Here is a 20,102-nt window from a genome sequence, read left to right as displayed (position 1 = left end):
ATCAGTTTTGCTTAGTGATTGAAGATGATGGGCCTCAAAGCAATGCTGAATAAAATTAACATAGTTAAATAATTAGTTCTCCCTTTGTTAAATGATGCTTCGTATTTAAATATTGAGTTTAAATTGATTGTACCTGAAAGCCAGGTTTACTCGTATTACACAAATTACTGAAACACTGTAAATTCATGTGAAACTTGCAACTTTAGTGTGAAGAAGTGATTAAATTTTGACTAGTTTAAAGGTTATAATTTTAAAATAAGTAATCAGTAATGGAAAAATGTTTGTCATAATTTTTTGTGTTGTAACTTGTTGTTCTGTCACCTAAAGGATTAAGAGTTTAAGCAGCTGACACGGGGAAAACAAATGATTCTTCGTTATGTATGCAGTCAGACTAGTAAATATGGATAGTACCCTTCAGTATTTTCCAGAAGTAATCAGGAGAAGCTTATCTGGGAGGAGCTGAATTTTAAGCCACTTTAACCACTAATTATTAAACTTTCTTTAACTGGTCTCATGCATTTCTTCGAAACGAAAAATTAATGAATGTCTTAAAGTAGACTCCATTGAATTAAATTTGGGAAAAATGTTTTACTTAAATCTTCAGTAATTAAAACTTCATTGACCAAAAGATAGATCAAAGTTATTCATCTTATGCAAGCAAGATAATTTCTCAAATGATTCAAAAGTTTATTATTTAGTGCTTATAAAAGTCATCCTGACAATGTTGAATTAAATATATATTAATTCACAAAACAGGTGATGAAAAGTTCTGCTTTTTGGCAGCCACATTAGAGTACACTCTTATGGATGGTGCCTTTTTACAAATAATAGGTCTGATAAGCCTGCATGCGCACACAATCCTTGCCTGCAAACAGCTTTTTAGTTTTGCTTGCAAAGTGTTTGAAAACGTGTTTCAGACCTTCAGGTCATTTCAAATAAACACAGTGTGTACTGAAAGCATTGACATTTCAATAAGAAAGTAAAACTCTAGCCACCACTGCTTCAAACTCTCACATACCTCTCTATTCAGAGAAATTGCAATTTTTGTAATAAATAGAAAGCAACTGAGCAGATTCTCTACTTGTGGTTAATATATGGTTTTCAAAATATTGGAAATTGGGAGTTTTACAACTAATTTATTTACAAGATCAGGTACTGAAAGATGAAGTCAGATGCTTGAGCGTCATTCTTTTTTCCGTAACTGAAATATAATGGAAAAATAACTGGTAGAAATTAAATTAGATATCTTAATTGCACATAGCTCTACATGCTACAATAAAATAATTGGTGGCAGTTTCATTTCACAAGATTGCATTTTTCATTTTAAGTTTCTAAATTTGGTTTCTAGGTGATGAAAATGAAGTTTCAGAGTGTCATGTTACTGATGGCTCTTGCAAAGTTTTTAATGAACAAAAGAATAAGCACTATGGGGGGTTAAGAAAAACTAGAAGACTCCAAAAGGTCAGTTTAACTGGACATATTGTTTGTTAAGCCCTTTCTTTTTCTTGGAGAATCTGAGACTGATTCCTTCTGTGTAATTACGCTATAAGAGCATTATACAGTGGTGCTAGTTTTGATTCATTTCTCTTAATAAAAGGTCTAAACATAACTATTACATACTGAAGAGAAACAAAAAACAATTTGAACATCTCTTTTATTGTTCCCCTTTTCCAAACCTGGCCTTGCAGTCAAAGGTGGTATCTTTGAATGCTTCTACTTGGTGTCTGCTTGCAAAGCATTGCTCTATGAGGTGTTTAACAGTAGCAAAAGCAAAAAGTACGAGAAAAATAGCACAAATATTTTAAAAAACGGGATTTTATTGAATCATAGTATTATGAAGAATTTTCTAATGTTTATTTAAATCTTAAATGAAAGTTTATGTTAAAAATACAAGTGCAAAAGAAATGCCATTTCCTAGCTATTTTAATGAACTAAAGTTTCCAGAAATGTGACTATGTGAATCTCCAGACATTTTATATCTAAAAAAGAAAATAAAAACCTTTAAATTATAGTCATTGTAGCATATATGCAGTTTTGTACTGGATAGTTCCAATAGGAGGCTTCAGATCATATTGCTGGTGTTCTGGCAATTTATTTTAAGTGTAATCTATTAAATTCATTACTTAGCTGTAAGTCTCTTAATTTGGGAAGCAATGTAAATTGCAGCTAGTTTTTTTCATAGAAAAAGAGTTTGAAATCTAATACCTCTTTAAAAACATTTTAGATGTTTGCTGAATGTAATTCCTAGACAACATCTGAACTGAAATTTTTTAGAGTACTTTAGTCATAACTCATTCACTACAGTGTATACTACAGTGAACACTACGATTGTAACTCATTTGCTAGAGTGAATGCATGTCAGTAGGCATTTGGAGTTCACTGTGTGATAGTAAATATTAAAAAAGCATACAAAAATATCTTTAGGAAATATGATCAGATGTAAGTGTTAACATTATGTACTTCCATGGTAACTTCAATTTGTCATATGTAGTTTCTTTAATTTAATATAAATCAAGCTGTAGATTCTGTGTTTGCTGTGCTATTGTGTTATGCATTTTTCTTCAAAAACTCACACAGGTTGAGTTTCTTGTATTTTGTTTTAACTGAAGTTAAAATCAAGAATGATTTTGTTCAGGTACTTTTATATCACAATCTTAGATTACAAGTACTCGTACTTTCTTTATCTATACTATTTATATATGCATACTTATTGTACTCTACCCTGGAAGACTTCTAATCAAAGTTACCTAAAACTGTACTGTCAACTAACAAAAGACGTGAAGACAGAGCAGTTTATAATGGCAGCAGGCATGTTAGGGGAAGAGAAGTAAGATTTTTCAGGAATCTTTAACGGCTTCAGGAACAAGCTTTTTCGATTTAAAACACCACCACCACCCCAAAAACCCCAGGAGCTTTGGTGTGTTGTACGTGTTCAAATGCAGCACATAAAGATAGATTTATAAAACTGGCCTATATGTTTGAACTTCTTAGTTTTGAGACATGACAACTCATAATTGAGGATAGTTCCAGATTCTCCTCATACAGAATTGGTAAGGGAAAACACTGTGGATTAATGCCTGTGAATGTCAGCAGATGGCTTCCCTGGTCTAAAAATCGAAGTTGATGATACTGGATTGCAGGGATAAAATAAACCTTTTTCAATTATTCCATGGAATTGAATACATAGTTCTTTGTTACTTTGCGTAGGGAGGACAAAGTTAAATAACTAAAAATCATAAAGCCAAAAATGTATTCAAACTAGTTACAGTGGTGTTAATATGTTGGTATGAGGGTTGAGTGCTCATTTCATTACTTAATGTCACAGAAATGTTTATATTTATCACACCTGTTGCATGTCACAAATGTTAACATTTGGTACTTTAAACAGATCAGAGAAAGACTCATTATGAATAACCAGTTAACTGCCATTTTTATTCAAATAAAAAGTTGCTTCATATTTTTAGAGAGATATGAGGTGATAGATATCTTTTAAAGGATCTAACAGTACCACATCACTAGAAATGCAATTAGAATAAATTATACACTCAAAAACACCCTTAAAATACTGTCTTCTGAGTGAATAGAAGAAATTCTTTAACCATGTGAAAAAAACAGTTAAACATCGTGAGGGATAATTAAAACCATGTATTTCATAGAGAAGACGATTTGGACTTCACTGAAATTCCTTCAGTTTTGTTTTTAAACAGATTCATCTTGGCTTGTATTTCTGTAGCTCTTGGATTTGGGTGAAGGTAAAGTTATCAACACTGAACTTAGATTTTTGAGAGAAGAGAAAATTTTTACAAAAAATCTAAGCTTATGCTATGGAACAATTAAGCCATCGTTATATCCTGTTATCAAAATCCAACTATAAAACATGAAACATCTTGCCAGACATTCAGGAAAGTAACTTTACGTCTATATTTGATATGTGCATTTGTAGACTGTCTTAAACAGATTGTGTAGATGTAGGGGACAACATCATTTTATGATTTCCTTCCAATTTTGATTTTCTAGTTGCTTTGAATAGGTATGTATTTTAAACACTGATACTTGAAATGTTACTGACTTTGAGACACAAATGAATATTAAAGTTGTGTGAATTAGGCAAGGTGGAAGCATGCAAGCTCATTTACAGTTAACAGTGAAGAAACTGGAACTACCCACATGTTTATGGTCTTGGGAAAATACTTGATATAATGGGGGTGGTGGACAAGCAGTCATTAAAAATTATTCATATTGATTGCTTCTGAGTGTAGCGATGAGATGAGTGACAGAAGCTACAAATTATAAGAGTGGTTGCATGGTACCATCAAGAAACTTTTATGGTATTGACCAAATGTCTGGTGGTGTGATTTTATGCATATCTGATCTGATCCTAGAATGTTTCTTGTTTACAAGATGTCTCATCTTACATGAAGTAATCCTGAAAGTGTCTGACCAATTGTAGCTGGTGACAACTGAGTAGCTGTTTATTGTTTAACTGTAGTTATCTAGCTGACTCACCATAAAGTTGAAGAAGCAAGTTGACAGGAAACAAGCTTTTGAGCAGACTACATTGTGGGACAAGTAACTTTGAAAGTGTCAGTGATAAAAAGATCTAATGTTATACATCACTGCATTGATGCTTCCTTGCATTGTCTGAAATATGCTACTGAATGGGACATTGTAATTCAACAAGAAAGTTTATTTTTGCTGGCAAGACACAGCTTGTGCTATTGCTATATCCAAAATATAGCTGTGGTCATTTGTTTGTTCCAAATGTCCAGGTTTTGTAATATTAACATTTGAGAACAAAATGCCATATCAATAAGTAGGGTTAGTATTTGTTTCGTGTAAATGGAATATGCAGATACTCATTTGATAAAATACTACTTTTCTTTCTTTTGGTATAAAGTTAAGTAATGAAAAAATCTAAGAACTTCATATTGGCCTAATGGAATGCTATGAGAGTGATGTATAGGAACTAAAATGAGGATCAGCAAGGTTAGCATGAGATGGCTAAAATCACTGAAAAATACTCCTAGTCGATATTTGAAAAGCAGAGTCTCAAAGTACTGCGTGTGACTGAGTACTTACTGGTCATGCTCAAGCTTTTTAGAGGACATCAGTGTAAAGGATGCCTATAAATCCCATGGTTTGAGACAGTTTTGTAAGTCCTGCTGTGTGTTTAATCTCATGAGTATTTTCACTCAACCTTTGCAAGGCCGTTCTGGTTCTGGACTTTGTCCAGCTCGTGAATTTATCCCCAACACTTCTGCATCTAGTTGAGGGCTTCCAGAAAAGAAGCCATACTCTTGGCATCTGCTGCTGCACCTTACAGTGCATGCTTTGGGCCATGTCCTAATCGCAACAGCTTCATTATCACCACATAGGGATGCTACCATTCCTGCCAGGAAGATCTTCTGTAGATGGACCTGGGGGGTTTCCTTGGGTCCCTAGAAATCATTCTCTTTATGATAGGTTTCATGCTAGCTATTCTGGACTACCTACTGAAGTGCTATGGTTCATTTCTTAACTTGAACAAAGTGTCTTTTCACATCAGTACCCTTCTGTGGCAAAAAGCACAGTCTCCTCTCAACTCAATTTAGGGTGTTTCCTGTTGTCCCAGGGACACTTGCAGCTGCTGTTCACACTGTTGTATGGGCTGCTGTTTGGAACACTGGAAACATGCTGTGACAGTGATATAGGAGGTGGTTAACTTTGCATTTTGTCATCTTAGCAGGCAGGGTAGTTAAGACCCAGGAGTTGAATTTGCCCAAGTTTTTATACAAAACTGTCACTAAATTTCTATCCGGTCAACAGATTAACATGCTGGTTCTTTTTCAGAACCTTATTCAATAAATAGTGGCTTAAGTATATGGAGAGTTTTGATTTTTGTCCGCACAGAATTAAGAAAAACAACTTCACTGTTTTTCCCCACCCTCACCCCCAATTGGTAGGTATGGTGATTTTTTTGGTCCAGAGACTATTTATGAGGTCTTACGTAAAGTCACAACATATTTTTTATTATTACTTTTAAGCAAGTAGGAAATTACTTGAGAGCTATCCATGGTGAACAGTACATAGAGATAAGCACCAAGAATAAAATCCTAGAATCCAAAGTTATTCGTAGTACATCTATACCATCTCCATCCTTCTAAATAAAAGCCTATGGCATTCTTGGATTTGATGGTGGAAGGGAGGCTTAGGTGTGAGAAACAGATGCAGCTCCTGGCTCAGAGCATGAGGGGAACAGTGCATAAACATTGTGTACGAAGTGAGAGCATACAGTCCGTTCTTGAGCCATACATACCTCACTGCTGAAGATATGTATGTATGTTGTAACTTAACTCTAGTTACTGGTAAATCACAATTCTTTTCTAGTTTTAACACTGAGGTCATAACTGTCATGCTGAAAACCAAACCATCCACTGGAATGCAGCTGATTTGGCAAAGAATCAGTGTAAAAATGAAACTGTTTTCCCTCTTGGCATCAGAAACCACCAGAAGGAAAAGCAACTGCTGGTTAGATTCTCTGTTTTTTAGGAAATTTAACTCTTGGAAAAAGGAACGCCCTACCTAAACCTACTGGTATCTGGCATGACTCTATAGGCCAGAAATCCTTTAGTTGATGGAACTGCTTTCTAAATGATAGCCTCACAGCTCTTGAAAATTGTTGAAAATCAATCTGAACAAAAGACTTCCTAAACTCTGTTTCATCAGCATTTGACATGTCTTCATTAACAAGTTTTTTAATAATTTAAAAAATACCACCATTCTTTTCTACATTGAAATTAAACACTTTATGGATTAGTGGTGTGATCTTTGTAGAATTGAATTATGAGTTCACAAAGAAGTCTGCGTGGAACAGGAATATAAATATGCAATCAGTTAAATAGGAAAAAATCTTGCACAACATTACTCCTTAATAGATGTACTACTTCCTACTAGTATAAAGAATCAGAAATGCTGAAAACAGTGGCTGTTGATCATAAGTACGCACTAAAAAAATCTTTTTTGAAAGAATTGTGTGCATGTGTGATTAATTTGTAATCCTTCAAGATCCTAAAAATAAAGAAAAAAAGTGGTTGGGTTTTTTTAGTTGTTATTCTACCCTTCATAATATTGCTGTTGCACCTCAAAGCCTGAAATAAGTATTGTTCGGTTGTTTGCCATATTGTCTAGAGGGCGGTAAAGCTTTTACTCAGGTTGTTGACTATCATTAACAAGTGGGTTACAATCTTGTCAGCAGGGTATTTACTGAAGTTTACAGTCCTATATCTTAACACAAACCTAACATAAATCCAGGCTTGACTTTTTTGGGCTGCAAATATGTTCAGGAATATCTTCACCTGAAATTCCACTCATTGCTGCATATTTGGCAAGCTCTAAAAGACTTCAACTATCCAAATTAACCTCACAGTGTTAATAATTGTGCAAACCTAGTATTTAACAGTTGGGGTGATGCAAAATGGTTCTTTCCCTCTTGAAATGGTTCCATCCCTACAGCATGCGCAATGGAAACATGTCTCTTTGTGCCTCAGTTGCTTCTGCCCAATGTATGACCCATTGTGAGCACTGTTAACTGAGCCACTGACGTCTGCAATGAAGTAGCTGAGGCAGATGTTGTTTCTAATGAACCTTCCATGATGGGTGGCAACCACCATTACCAAAAATTGAATGGATGACTGATGAGGGCTTAAAATCAAACCATTAATTTCACTGAAGCTACTCTACTGTTGTCCACTACCTTGTGGCTTGGTTTTGATCTCAGTTAGGGCATAGGGTATCTCAACTGAAGTTTTATGAAGTGCTTTTAGTTGGTGATAACTCAGCTGTCCGAAGAAATTCTTCACTTCATTGGGTCATTATAAAAGCATAAACAGTTTTTAATATCTGAACAGATGAAACAGATTCACTCCTACATCATGCTTAATTTTTTGTTGACATTATTCACAGAAGGGTACAAACTATTTTTGTTAACCTTGGTGAAGCTGAGGGGTGGGAGGGAGAAGTTCATGTTGCTTAAAATTTCAGCTGAAAAAAATTAACTGTGCCTGACTTTCTTCTCACGGATCATTTGGGAAGGTGAGTATACATTGAGCATTATTTGGTGCTAATGACAGAATTCATTTATGCCTTAGTGTGGTCTTTAAAATGATTCTGCTTGCATGTATGAGTTTTCTCCACAATATAGTGTTGCCCCATGATAGCCCTTGTTCCTCTTTCTCCTGTCTTGTGACTTTTTTGGGGTGAGGGAGTGTCATTCCTTCACCCAAGCTTTCATTTTCTGTTAGAATCTAAGCTATAAAGTAGCTTTCTCCTCCCCTTAGCATCTCGCTTCTTGAGATTCACTTCTGTCACATTGGCACTCTCTCCCTCTCTCTCTCCTCAGGTTTCACATTATATGGTCTAGAGGTGAAACTTTCCTAGTAAAAAACAGTTGAGAACTGGGCCGCTTCTTTTCCAGAGTGATGCTGACTGGGAAGCCAACCTCTAATTTGTACCTGTTGGAAAGGCTTGGGCTTCCCATCAGAATGGGAATCACTGCTGCCTGTGCTTGCAGAAATGATAATCATGCTTGTTGGCTTTTTTGATGTCATGTTGATTGCCTTCTAAATTTTTGGTTGCAGTCAAAGGAGTGGGACTCTCCTTTGACTTACTCTCCCCTAAATCTTTGTCTGTCCTACCAGAAAAAGTAAGTCTCTAGTTTTGCTAACGATCACAGCCAGATAAACCTGTCCTTTAAAGTTGCAGAATGCTGTGAAAGCTGTCCCTTGCTACAGAGTTTTGTATCCCCCATGGCTGATTTTTTTTCGTTGTTTTTTCTTTAAATATAGTTGTTAGCTATTATGTTTGCATGTGGAAAACTGAAAATGTCAGTAAGTTGTAAACTGTGACACTGCTAGTCTGAAAAGTCTGAAGCTATTCATCATCCTTAATCTTGCCAACAGAAGTTCTAGGGGTTCCTATGTCTGTGATTACAGGATTTCTCATTTTTTCTCATCTTTGGCAGTAAAGGAAAGCTGATGCCCAGGCACCTGTCATGTAATCTTATTTTTCTGTTGTCTTATAGCTTGCTTTGTTTTTTCATCTTTCCCCATGGTAGTATTGATTTAGTTAGGATGGGTGCATTTTTCACATCTTTCTATGTACCAAAGCAGAGGTAAAGTATTTGTTCAAGAAATTACAGTCAAAATTGAGTTTGCAGCCAGAGGAAACTGGAAAAATATCAGTATCAAAGGACTGATAAGAGAAGAAAGGCCAGCCAGAAAGTAAATTACAGCTTTGAATAATTGCTGTTTAAAACTACTGAATAGTAATCATTCATTACAATTACCAATTATTTTCAGCTATGAGCCACAATTACTTGAATAGAATAAATTAATGTAGCACAATTTATAGATTGTTTCTAAAAACAGCCTTAAAGTTTTGGATCCTCATTACAACCTTCCTAGATAAAAGCAGAGTGAAGTTAACCTGATCATTGGATATTCCCATGCTACACATGGCTCTGGTTTTTGGCTCATGTACTAGCAGGTCTGAAGATTGTTACTTCTGAAATACAGCTGTAAAGATCAAAAGTGAGTATACTAGTTCTGAACCAATTTCAGAACCATTTGATGGACCTGCAATAGCCAGAGAAAAAAGGGATTGGAAGAGTACAAAATAGCATAGTATAATAATCTTGTACTCTCCCGTATACTTCATTTGCACATGCATGTACTACTTTCCCCTGCCGCCCCCCTGCCCTCCAAAAAGTCCTTTATCCCTGGTATATTGGCCAAACCACATAGAGTAAGTATCTTGTTGAGTCCTGAAAGTGAAGGTCTTTTTTTCACTCCATCACAGCATACGTCTAAGTTTGAGAGTACACTGAAGCTTATTTCTTTCAGAACTTCAGTCAGATTTAAGGCATAAGAGGAGCATTTGGACTAAGTAATATACAATTCAAAAGTGGTATTTATTGATTGAAATACTTTATTGAAAAATACCTGAGGCCTGGATTCTTGACCCAAAGACAAAATGAGATCTTACTTAGGCTGGAATTTAACCAGTCACAAATGTAAAACTATTCCCATCAAGTCAATTCTTAGCATGAATGCACTTTATTCTTGAGAACTGGCCTGGAAAACATATTTTGTGGTTACATTTTAATTTATTTGTCACAAAAAAAAACCAATCTGTGACATTCTTAAGGAAACAAAATTTGAGTTCACTTTCTTGAAAAGCAGATTGTACAAAACAGGACTTCTCTCTTATTGTCCTTCATCTCCAAGAAACACCTGTTCAGACTTAGCAGAAAGAAAGAATACATTTTGAGGTTGGATGTCTCTTATGTGGTGTAGGTCAGTTAGCATACAGGAAGTATCACGTTGTCTTTTAAGTACTGGGAAGATTTACAAATACTATTTCCTTTGAGCTACCGAAATGCATGTTTTATATTTCAGATGACTTAGAAAAATCTTGTTGTTGGCAGATGCTAAAGAAAGACCTAATGCAACTGTGCTCCTAAGAAATATATAAAGGAAAGCTGGAGCGTGTCGTTTATAACACAGCCTCTTTTCCAGACCTAAAAAATAATTCAGCAAGGGTGTTCTGTTTTAGAGTACAGGTATGCAACTTTTCAGGATTCAGAGATTAATGATAAATAAAAGGACCAGTTAACTTAATACTACCTTTTCCAGTGTTTTATTAATAATAATCCTGCTACAAATGTGCATTAGAACTCATAATGATGATCACCAGATGGCTTTTTCCTGGTCAGAAAAGAAAATGCTAACTGAAAAAAATATTTTGCAATAAAAGCAACATGTAAAATAAAACAGGCACAAAGAGCATAGAAGAAAAATTACATAGCAAGATGGGAGAAGCAATTAACTTGAAAAATGTACAACTGAAAATTAAAACATAGTTTGGCTAAGTTTTATGCTTGGTAACTGTAATTAAAGAGGACTGCTTGTCTTACTGAAGCAATAAAACAAAATGTTGTCTGCTTAGCAAATTACCTCTAATTTGCAAAAACATGCAGTTCTGAATGAAAAAGAAATAATAGTTTGGACGATATTAAATGTATTCCAGTTTCTACCTTTTGTATGCATCCTTCTACATTCTTGAGTCTTTGAATCACTTTGAAGCGCACTGACAGAACATTTGCCCAGAATACTCACTGTACCCTCTGTTATGCTATGTGTTGTAGCATCAAAGCTACAATTCAAAAGTTGACTTTGCAGGGTAATGCCAGGACAGGCTGCAGGTTTCCCAGTTTGTGTGGATCCAGTATTTTCTCTTCCCTGTAGATAAGGTATTAAGGAACTGTTAACAAACATTTCTGCTCTGAAGCTGAGGAAGCAGCTGTAGGATCTCAAGCTGCTCTGGCCTTGGTTTATAGTAATGCTTTTTTTTTAATCCAAGTTTGGCAAAAATAGTGGTCTGACTAGTAATACTTCAATGGCATTTCATTTATAAAAAGTTGTGAGGAAGGGTATTTTTCTGCACTTTCTGAACAAGCACATCAGGATCTGGCTTTGGAGCTAGTACCATACAAGGGCCCTGAGAACCTAGTGCAATTCTTTTGTGTGGATGTTAACTCCAGACTTTTAGCCAAAGAGCTTCATTCTAATGGCAGTGAAGCTTGGCTTCAGATACTGAACATCATGACGATGCTGAAGCATACATATTTGACATAGATAAGGTTTTCAGCCCAGAAAGATTGGACATAGAAGAGTAAAACGTTGCTTTTAAGCCATGTTTTCTGCCTTCCCAGCCTGTCACATCCCAGGATCCTTTAATGTTCAGGAGTTTATACAAATCCAACAACGTGTATTAAGACAGTATGAGGTATGTCCTCAGTATTGTATAATGTGGCCCCATGTCCGATTTCAATCATCTGACCTAACCTGTGCAGCAGAGTGCCTAATATTGCAATCCTTCTGCCACAAGAATGCTTGCTCAATGTCTTACTAGATGTCTTTTTGAGTGTATATACTCAAATTTTCAGTTTATGTTACTTAATAATTAATACTAATTATATTAATATAACATAATGACACACCAGAAGGCTGTGCTGCCATTCAGAGAGACCTAGACAGGCTGACAGGCTGGAGAGTTGGGTGGGGAGAAATTTAATGAAATATAACAAGGGGAAGTGTAGAGTCCTGCATCTGGGCAAGAACAACCCCATGTACCAGTACAAGTTGGGGGCAGACCTGTTGGAGAGCAGCATAGGGGAAAGGGACCTGGGGATCCTAGTGGACAGCAGGATGACCATGAGCCAGCAGTGTGCCCTTGTGGCCAAGAAGGCCAATGGCATCCTGGGGTGTATTAGAAGGGGTGTGGTTAGTAGGTCAAGAGAGGTTCTCCTCCCCCTCTACTCTGCCCTGGTGAGGCCGCATCTGGAATATTGTGTCCATTTCTGGGCCCCTCAGTTCCAGAAGGACAGGGAACTGCTAGAGAGAGTCCAGCGCAGAGCCACAAAGATGATTAAGGGGGTGGAACATCTCCCTTATGAGGAGAGGCTGAGGGAGCTGGGTCTCTTTAGCTTAGAGAAGAGGAGACTGAGGGGTGACCTCATTAATGTTTATAAATATGTAAAGGGCAAGTGTCATGAGGATGGAGCCAGGCTCTTCTCAGTGACATCCATTGACAGGACAAGGGGCAACGGGTGCAAGCTGGAACACAGGAGGTTCCACATAAATATGAGGAAAAACTTCTTTACAGTGAGGGTGACCGAACACTGGAGCAGGCTGCCCAGAGAGGTTGTGGAGTCTCCTTCTCTGAAGACATTCCAAACCCGCCTGGACGCGTTCCTGTGTGATATGATCTAGGTAATCCTGCTCCAGCAGGGGGATTGGACTAGATGATCTTTCGAGGTCCCTTCCAATCCCTAACATTCTTTGATTCGGTGATTCTGTAATGTTATGATAGATATATTTAGTATATTTTGTTGCATTGTTATTATTTTTGCTCAGACTTTTTGAGTATAAAACCAAATGTGGAATTGAACTTTTGGAAGTTCTTGGAACTTCCAAGAGTAATTAAATAGGATTGCTTATTTGGAGTTGAAAGTAATGAAGTAGAAAGTCTTTTGGCTAAGAATACAACAAATTTTGAATACAGATAAGTGCATATTATCTTCTCTTCAACTGTCAGGCTAGCACTAGGCTAAGGCATCATCAATAAATATTGCTGGCAATAAGTTAGAATTTGGAAACTTACATTTCCAAAAATACTGCATAGAATTTCTGTCAAAGAAATATTTCAACATAAAAGTTTCATCCTTTCTTCATTTGAAGTTCTATTCCATTCTATTATTGATTGTTTTTACATTTTCACATTGTGTATATTTTCAGTTCTGAAGTACTGTATAGCTTACATCATGTTGTCTGAGTACACGTTAATCATGAATTTAAAAAATTATTGAATATGCTACATTATGTCACATTTTTCAAATTTACCCAACCACAGAATGAAATTACCATGTATAAGTTGAAAAGACTACTTCTTATATTATCTTTAATATCTAGCTTGTAAATGGTATCTAAATTGTGTTTTATTTATGCAAGGTACACACTATTAGTCTACAGTCTATTAGTCTACAGAGATAATTCCAAGGAACACAACTCTCAAATGTGACAAATTGCTTGAACACTTAATAGAGAACAGCTCTGTACTGATAAGAGAGGATGGATGGAGTTGCATCAGAGCATATTCTCTCTTCTGTTCTGTGATTCATTACTGAGAAAAATGAGTTGCCCTCGAGTCTTTTTTGGCCTGTGCTACCAGCTTTAATCCAATTCAAAATATTTTTGTGGTCTCAGCTCAATACATTACTCAAAGGAAACTGAATTTTAGCAGAGACTTTGGGAGCTTACTGCTTTTGGTTGTGGTAATATATTGCAGGAGCAGAAATGGAAATGGTTATTTCTTATGGAGCAGTAGTTATCTGGAGAAATAATTTGAAAATCATATCTTGATTTTGAAAGTTAGGAGGAGATGTTTGAAATCATTGTATAAACGTCAGTCGATCTACTTTTTCTACAAAATTAAGATGTTTATGTATACATACTTGTGCATGTTCACATAGCTGCAAGTAATTCTTAGCTAAGATTTGCAAAACCTCATTACATATATTTTTTGATGACCATGTTATGTTTAGTTATGTATTCTTCTGATAGTTCTATAATTAATGTTCTGTCCTACCTCTGTGCATGCTGGAGGCTTTCACGGTCATTGCTGATGACCAAAGGATACTTCTTCCTCTTCTGACTTCTATAATACTAATTCTTAAGAAGCTTATTTAAAGTCTGTATGCGGTAAACACTCCTACTTTGCACATAAGCTATGGGAGGGTATTGCAGGAGAAGAGGGGTGCTTTTTAAGGTGTCTCCGAATTGCTCGTTTAAGGATTGCTGTACTCTTTGAGTAAACCTTGTGTATTATATTACTCGGACAACTTTTATTCACTTTTATTCAGACAAGATTTAAGAGTGAAAGAATGTTTACTTAAAAACCTGGACTTAAAATACTGAAGTTGTGCCAAAAAAAAGCTACAGTATCAAAATAAAAATAGAATTATTAAAATTATACTTTGCAATAAATATACTCTTGTTTATGCAGCATCTGAGCCAGTTTCTGCCTGCCTTTTGGAAGAAACTGGAATAATTTTATATTACAGGTTTTCTTTGTTGAAGGTAAGTTGCCTTTTCCTTTCCACCTGATCAGAAGGAAAAGGCAGAAGACAAATACTATCCTTTTTTTCTGTGGCATCCCAGACTGGAAAGCCTTTGCTTTTTGTTTTTACTAATGAAAACTTACATTCCTGTCTTCTGCTATATTGGATGCTTTGATACCAGACGTGATGAAGGGGTTTCCTTCCTTCCTTGTCCTCAAAGTTTAATATTTCTAGGATATGTGTTAATTAGTACAGCCTCTTCCCCTGGTGATACTGTAGTTATGAAATTGTTTAGTCCTTTTAATGGAACAGTTTTTAATTTAAGATTTTTTTCAGATTTTTGACATTTTCTTGTCTCTTTCACATCTCTAGCCAACAAGGACACTAGTTATGACGAGTATGTCTTCTGAGTAAGTATTAAACACTTTGACTCTTCAGTCAACACACTGTTTAAACTTTAATATTGATAATCTTTTTATGCCTATACAAAATGAAATTTATCTTTGGGCTGTATGTTGAAATACTTTATTTCATTCTGTATTCTAGCTAGAAACACGTACATACATGTGTATGTCATTGCTACCTACAGTGTATGTGTATGTTTATGTTGCTATGGTGCAGGCTGAAGTAGTTGTTCCACAGGTGAGCTCAACAGGGCTTCAGAGCAATGAAACTACAATCTTAAGCAAGTTTTGAATTTTTCTGAGGGAAGCATAAAAAAGAATTTTATGTAGTAAATGGTTCAGGCTTTCAGCCTGAGACTTAGCTTTCTCCCCATACATTTTAATTATTTCTATTTAAAAAGTCATAATCTGAAATATAAGTTCAAAATGTTTTCTTTCATATAAATAGTTGCTGAAGAAATATCAGTTCTAGGCTTTTTAGCCACTTAGTTTCAAAACATTAGAAGCAGCTGCCACTGCATATTTTGGGGGAGAGTTAATAATTTTCTGGCATGCTCTTATCATTCTCTTAAAAGTCTTACAGCATAAAGAACATCCAACAAAAACACAATTCCATATTTTATACTACACTTGCTTAGAGCTTTTTGAATTCTATTTCAAAACTCAACATATTTCTACTACCCACAAATCCATTTCAGGTTTGAAGTAGTTAAATCTTGACAGTTACATACATGTAAGTACACAGAAACAGCACTTAATGGCTATCCTTTTAGAAGTACTTTGTAAATGGTTGTCAATAGCGATTAACAAGTATACTAATATATGTCAGAAACATCTAATGGAATTAATACTTTTCTTGTATTTAATGTGACTGGATGCTAGTAACACCAACACTGTAAAATGCACTTTGCAATTCATGCAATACAGGATCACTGTGGGGGAGGCAGAGATAACAGCTACAGTCCAGATAGGAGTAGTGGGAAACAGAGGCTGTGATCTGCCTAAAAGAAGAGAACAAATCCTGGCAGAGCTGCGGAAAAAGTTCTTTTGTTGAAAGAGGTCATTAATATATTATTTCTTTTATGTTGCTTGTATGTTGATTTTTCCCACTAGCCAATTACAATTTCATTAAATAAAAATATCTGGTGATAACGACCGATTTTCTTCAGAACTTCCTCATCAAGATTATGGTTTTGGCTGTCTACAGTTGTAGGCATTCATCAACCTGTAAATGGGTGAATGGAAAGGGGCTGCTTCTGAGAGAACTAAAGAACAGAAAACAGTCCTCCAAAGTGTACAACCCAATGGCCAAAAGCCAATTCTACTACCCAGTAGCTACAGCCTCAAAAGTGTTTCATTGGAATTTAAATTTAAAGATCATGAGTTCAGTGGGTTTACAGCATTGGGTTTTGAGATTATATTAAATGATGCCCACTGTTTCACTGCCAGCAGCTACCTGTTTTTCTGAATCAAATTTAGTGAAATTTTGCTATAAATTTGCATCCAGCAGTTTTTGCAGCTGACTGAAGTATAAGTTTTCACTGTAATTTATAAGATATCTTAGATTCAATTCTTGGTCAACAGGACTTTTCTCTCTCATTGTAAGGAATATTGTGTAGACACAAGAAAGAAGACAAGCTTCAGGTAGAGCATGGAAATGCGTCTCCTGAGCATGCAGTCTAGGCAGGGCCGGCCCCTCTGGGTTGCAATGTTGCAAAAACATTCCCTTGTAGGCTATGTCAAGTGAAAACTCATCAAATGAAAAGGCAATAGTAAATATTTCAGTAACATTCGAAGCAATATAGCCAAGGCCAGAATTCACACTAACCAGTGTCTGGAGTGAGGCAGTTAAGTCAGTGGTTTGAATTTTATTTTTTTTTAAGTGTCTCCACGTACAATACCACCTTTTGACTTAAGTGTGAAGCTAGTTTGCTACATTGTTTGCTGCTACTATTCATTTATTTGTTTTAAACTTCTTAAAAAAAATAGATAGTTGCATTCTCTGTGAAGAATTTTAACAGGTTTTGTTAAAGTTCCCCTAAGTGGTGTCTGCTTTAGCTGTGGTATTTGGGCAGCTTTAACTGAGTTACTTTCTGTGGAGTGAAATGCAGTGAGAATGAAAGTAATCCCAGAGGCTTCTGGAGATGTTCTGAGTGTGCTCACATTATGTCAGTGATTAACTGAAATGTTTTACCTGAGAGGATCACCATTGTGAATGATGTGACTGTGTTCAAGGTTGTGCTTAATCGTTTTATCTTGTGTAGCATGCCGTGGACATTTCCAGGTCAGCCCAGGGAAGCAGAGAGGGCACTGGAACTGGACTTTCATTTACAGATCTTTAATGATGATTTGTAATAATTATTTATAATGATAATCAATAATAAGAACAGTAAATTGTTCTCATGCAACAACTTTTCTCTAGTGATACCAAGATCTCGCTGTTTTCACAATTATATATTTGTCTGCTTCAGTGTAGCTATGTAGAGAACTCAAATTACAATACCATTATAGGTGGCCATTCTGGATTTTATATTTAATTATAATTGTACTTAACGATAAGTGAATTTTTAATTGAAACATTGGCTCAGATGTATAGGTAACAAGCCAGAATTTTAGGACTTCTCTCTAAATTTAGACGCAGCATTTTACTCAGATGCCGAAAATCTGGTTCTTCCTAATGAAAACCTCTTAAGAGTGCCGTGTCTAAATGTTTACATTTCCTGGTAACACTTTTTTGATAGTACTAAAAAAGCAACCATGAACGAGGCTCTGTTGTACTAAGCATTGTGCACAAACAATACATTAGGTAATACCTGACTCAAAAGCTTCTATTTAAACAGGCAAGATAGATGTGGGGGACAAAAGAGTTTTGATGTGCAAGTAGATATGACGATGTGATGACAGAAAAGGGTCTGTTTGGACTCTGTGGGAAGGCTAATGAATTTAGAGCTAGCAAATGGGTAGAGGCTCAGTGAGAAAAGGATAAGAAATTATTAGTGAGGAAAGAAATTAGGTGAGTTTGAATTAATTTATGTTGTGTGTATATGCTTTTATAATTCTGTATATCCATTCAACATTGTATGTGTTTTTTTCCTTCTTTTTAGGGAACAAAATACAGTAATTCAGGTGGTGAATAAACTTGGAGACTTTTTGTTCTCAGATGATGTATGTGAAACAACAAGTCATGTAGTTACAGGGAGTCCACGTCGTACCTTGAATGTTATGCTGGGAATTGCTTGTGGGTGTTGGATTGTTTCTTATGAATGGGTAAGAAATATTTTTAAATTTTACTACAGAATAAATTAAACTTGTTTGTATAGCTGAAATATCAGCCATATAACAATGTTTGTGCCCATGCTGTGTACAGTGGTGCAATGTTCAGATATTCAGGCTTACCTAGAGTTAGCTCAATTAGAGAAGATTTGTCTGTGTGAAGCTGTTACCATGACTTAGTCTTTCAGTACTTCATCTAACCAAAGTATTCCTGTTTTGTACCTCAGTATGTATTTTAGAAATGCCTGAAATCCTATCTCATGGATGAGAAACTCATGTCAGATGCATTATTTTTGGACAGATGGAAGGCTAAACAAACAATTTCTGCTCAACATTAGCCAAGTTACATTATTCAGATTGAATTTTTTATATATTGATTTAATATATTTCTACTGTGTTCAAAAACATGTATTGTGTTCAACATTGGTAAAAATGAAGGGGAATTGTTAGATATTTTGCTGCATTGTGGGAAAACTGTAAAATAGAAAAAAAATAAGGAAAGCTATTTGTAGATGAATAGTTTGGAGACTGTAATTTACAGAAATAGTTCGTAGACATCCAGATAAAATAATCACTCTATATCCTCAAAATTTCTTGTGGACTACCACATAAAGTTACCAGACAGTTACTGTAAAGACAAGATAATAATGAATCGCTGTACTGGGTCTGGCTGGGATGGAGTTCAATTTCTTCATCATAGCCTCTATGGTGCTTTGTTTTAGACTGGTGACCAAAACAGTGGTGATTGATAACCAACCAGTGTTTTAGCTGTTGTTCAACAGTGCCTACACAGCACCAAGGTGTTCTCTGTTTTTCAGTTAGACCTTCCCCAGCAAGTAGGCTGGGAGTGCACATGAAGTTGGGATGGGACTCAGCTGGGACAGCTGACCCCAACTGATCAAAGAGATTTTCCATATCATACGACATCACACTCAGTTATAAAACTGGGAGGGGTTTTTCCAAAGCAGCCATTGCTCGGAGACCGTCTGGGCATCTATCTGCTGGTGGGAATGACTACTTTTACATCATTTGGGGTTTTTAAAAAATTTTTTTTTCCCTTCACTTATTAACTGTCTTTATTTCAACCCACAAAGTGTTTTTTTTTCTTGCTTTCGCCTTCCCAATTCTCTCTCCTATCCTGCTGGGGCAGGCAGCGAGTAGTGACCGGGTGAGGAGCTTACCTGTCAACCCAGGGTTAAACCACCTCAATTGCTCACTGTGATAATAGAGATTAACCACTCAATCTGACATTGCAGATGACAGTTTTTCAGCTTTCCTCATGTTTTCAGAGCTATAAAACATGGCTGTTGAAATTTATATGGAAATAGCTCTTCATCTTATACAGAAAAGGGTTGTAGAATAACTTTAAATTTCTTGGTTTCCTTTTTCTTATAAATACTTTAAAATATAGTTATTGGGCTGAAAACAGAAAAAAAAACTCCTGTTGCCTTTTTGGTTTCAATATGTCTGGCACTTACCCGTGTGAAGCTTGTCCTACATGATATACATGTAGTTATCTGAAGAAGTTGTTATGGTATACTTGGAGTTTTCAGAAGTTCTTGGTGATTAATTTCACTTGGATTAAAGGGGTTTGCATCTTTGGTCACCTTAACGATCCAGTAATGTGCCTTTGTGGCAAAAAAGATCAATAGCATCCTTGGCTGCATTAAGATGAACATATTTGAGCAGGGGGTTTGGACAAGACAATCTCCATAGGTCCATTCCAGCCTCAACTATTACATAATTCCATGCATCTATGAATGAAATAC

The 20,102-nt window shown here is 35.9% G+C and overlaps 1 protein-coding gene across 1 annotated transcript in view; it reads left to right on the top strand.

Moving 5' to 3' along the window:
• MCPH1 (microcephalin 1) overlaps nt 1-20,102 on the top strand; it is a 129,486-nt gene that overhangs the window by 19,588 nt on the left and 89,796 nt on the right. Inside the window, exons 9-11 of the mRNA XM_068411143.1 lie at nt 1,340-1,461; nt 15,029-15,066; nt 18,165-18,327. Of these exons, the coding sequence (XP_068267244.1) occupies nt 1,340-1,461; nt 15,029-15,066; nt 18,165-18,327 (323 nt within the window). The remainder of the gene's footprint in view (nt 1-1,339; nt 1,462-15,028; nt 15,067-18,164; nt 18,328-20,102) is intronic.

Source organism: Nyctibius grandis, chromosome 1 (assembly GCF_013368605.1).
Source record: "Nyctibius grandis isolate bNycGra1 chromosome 1, bNycGra1.pri, whole genome shotgun sequence".
Classification (NCBI taxonomy): Eukaryota; Metazoa; Chordata; class Aves; order Nyctibiiformes; family Nyctibiidae; genus Nyctibius; species Nyctibius grandis.
This window is presented reverse-complemented; position numbering and strand designations above follow the sequence as displayed.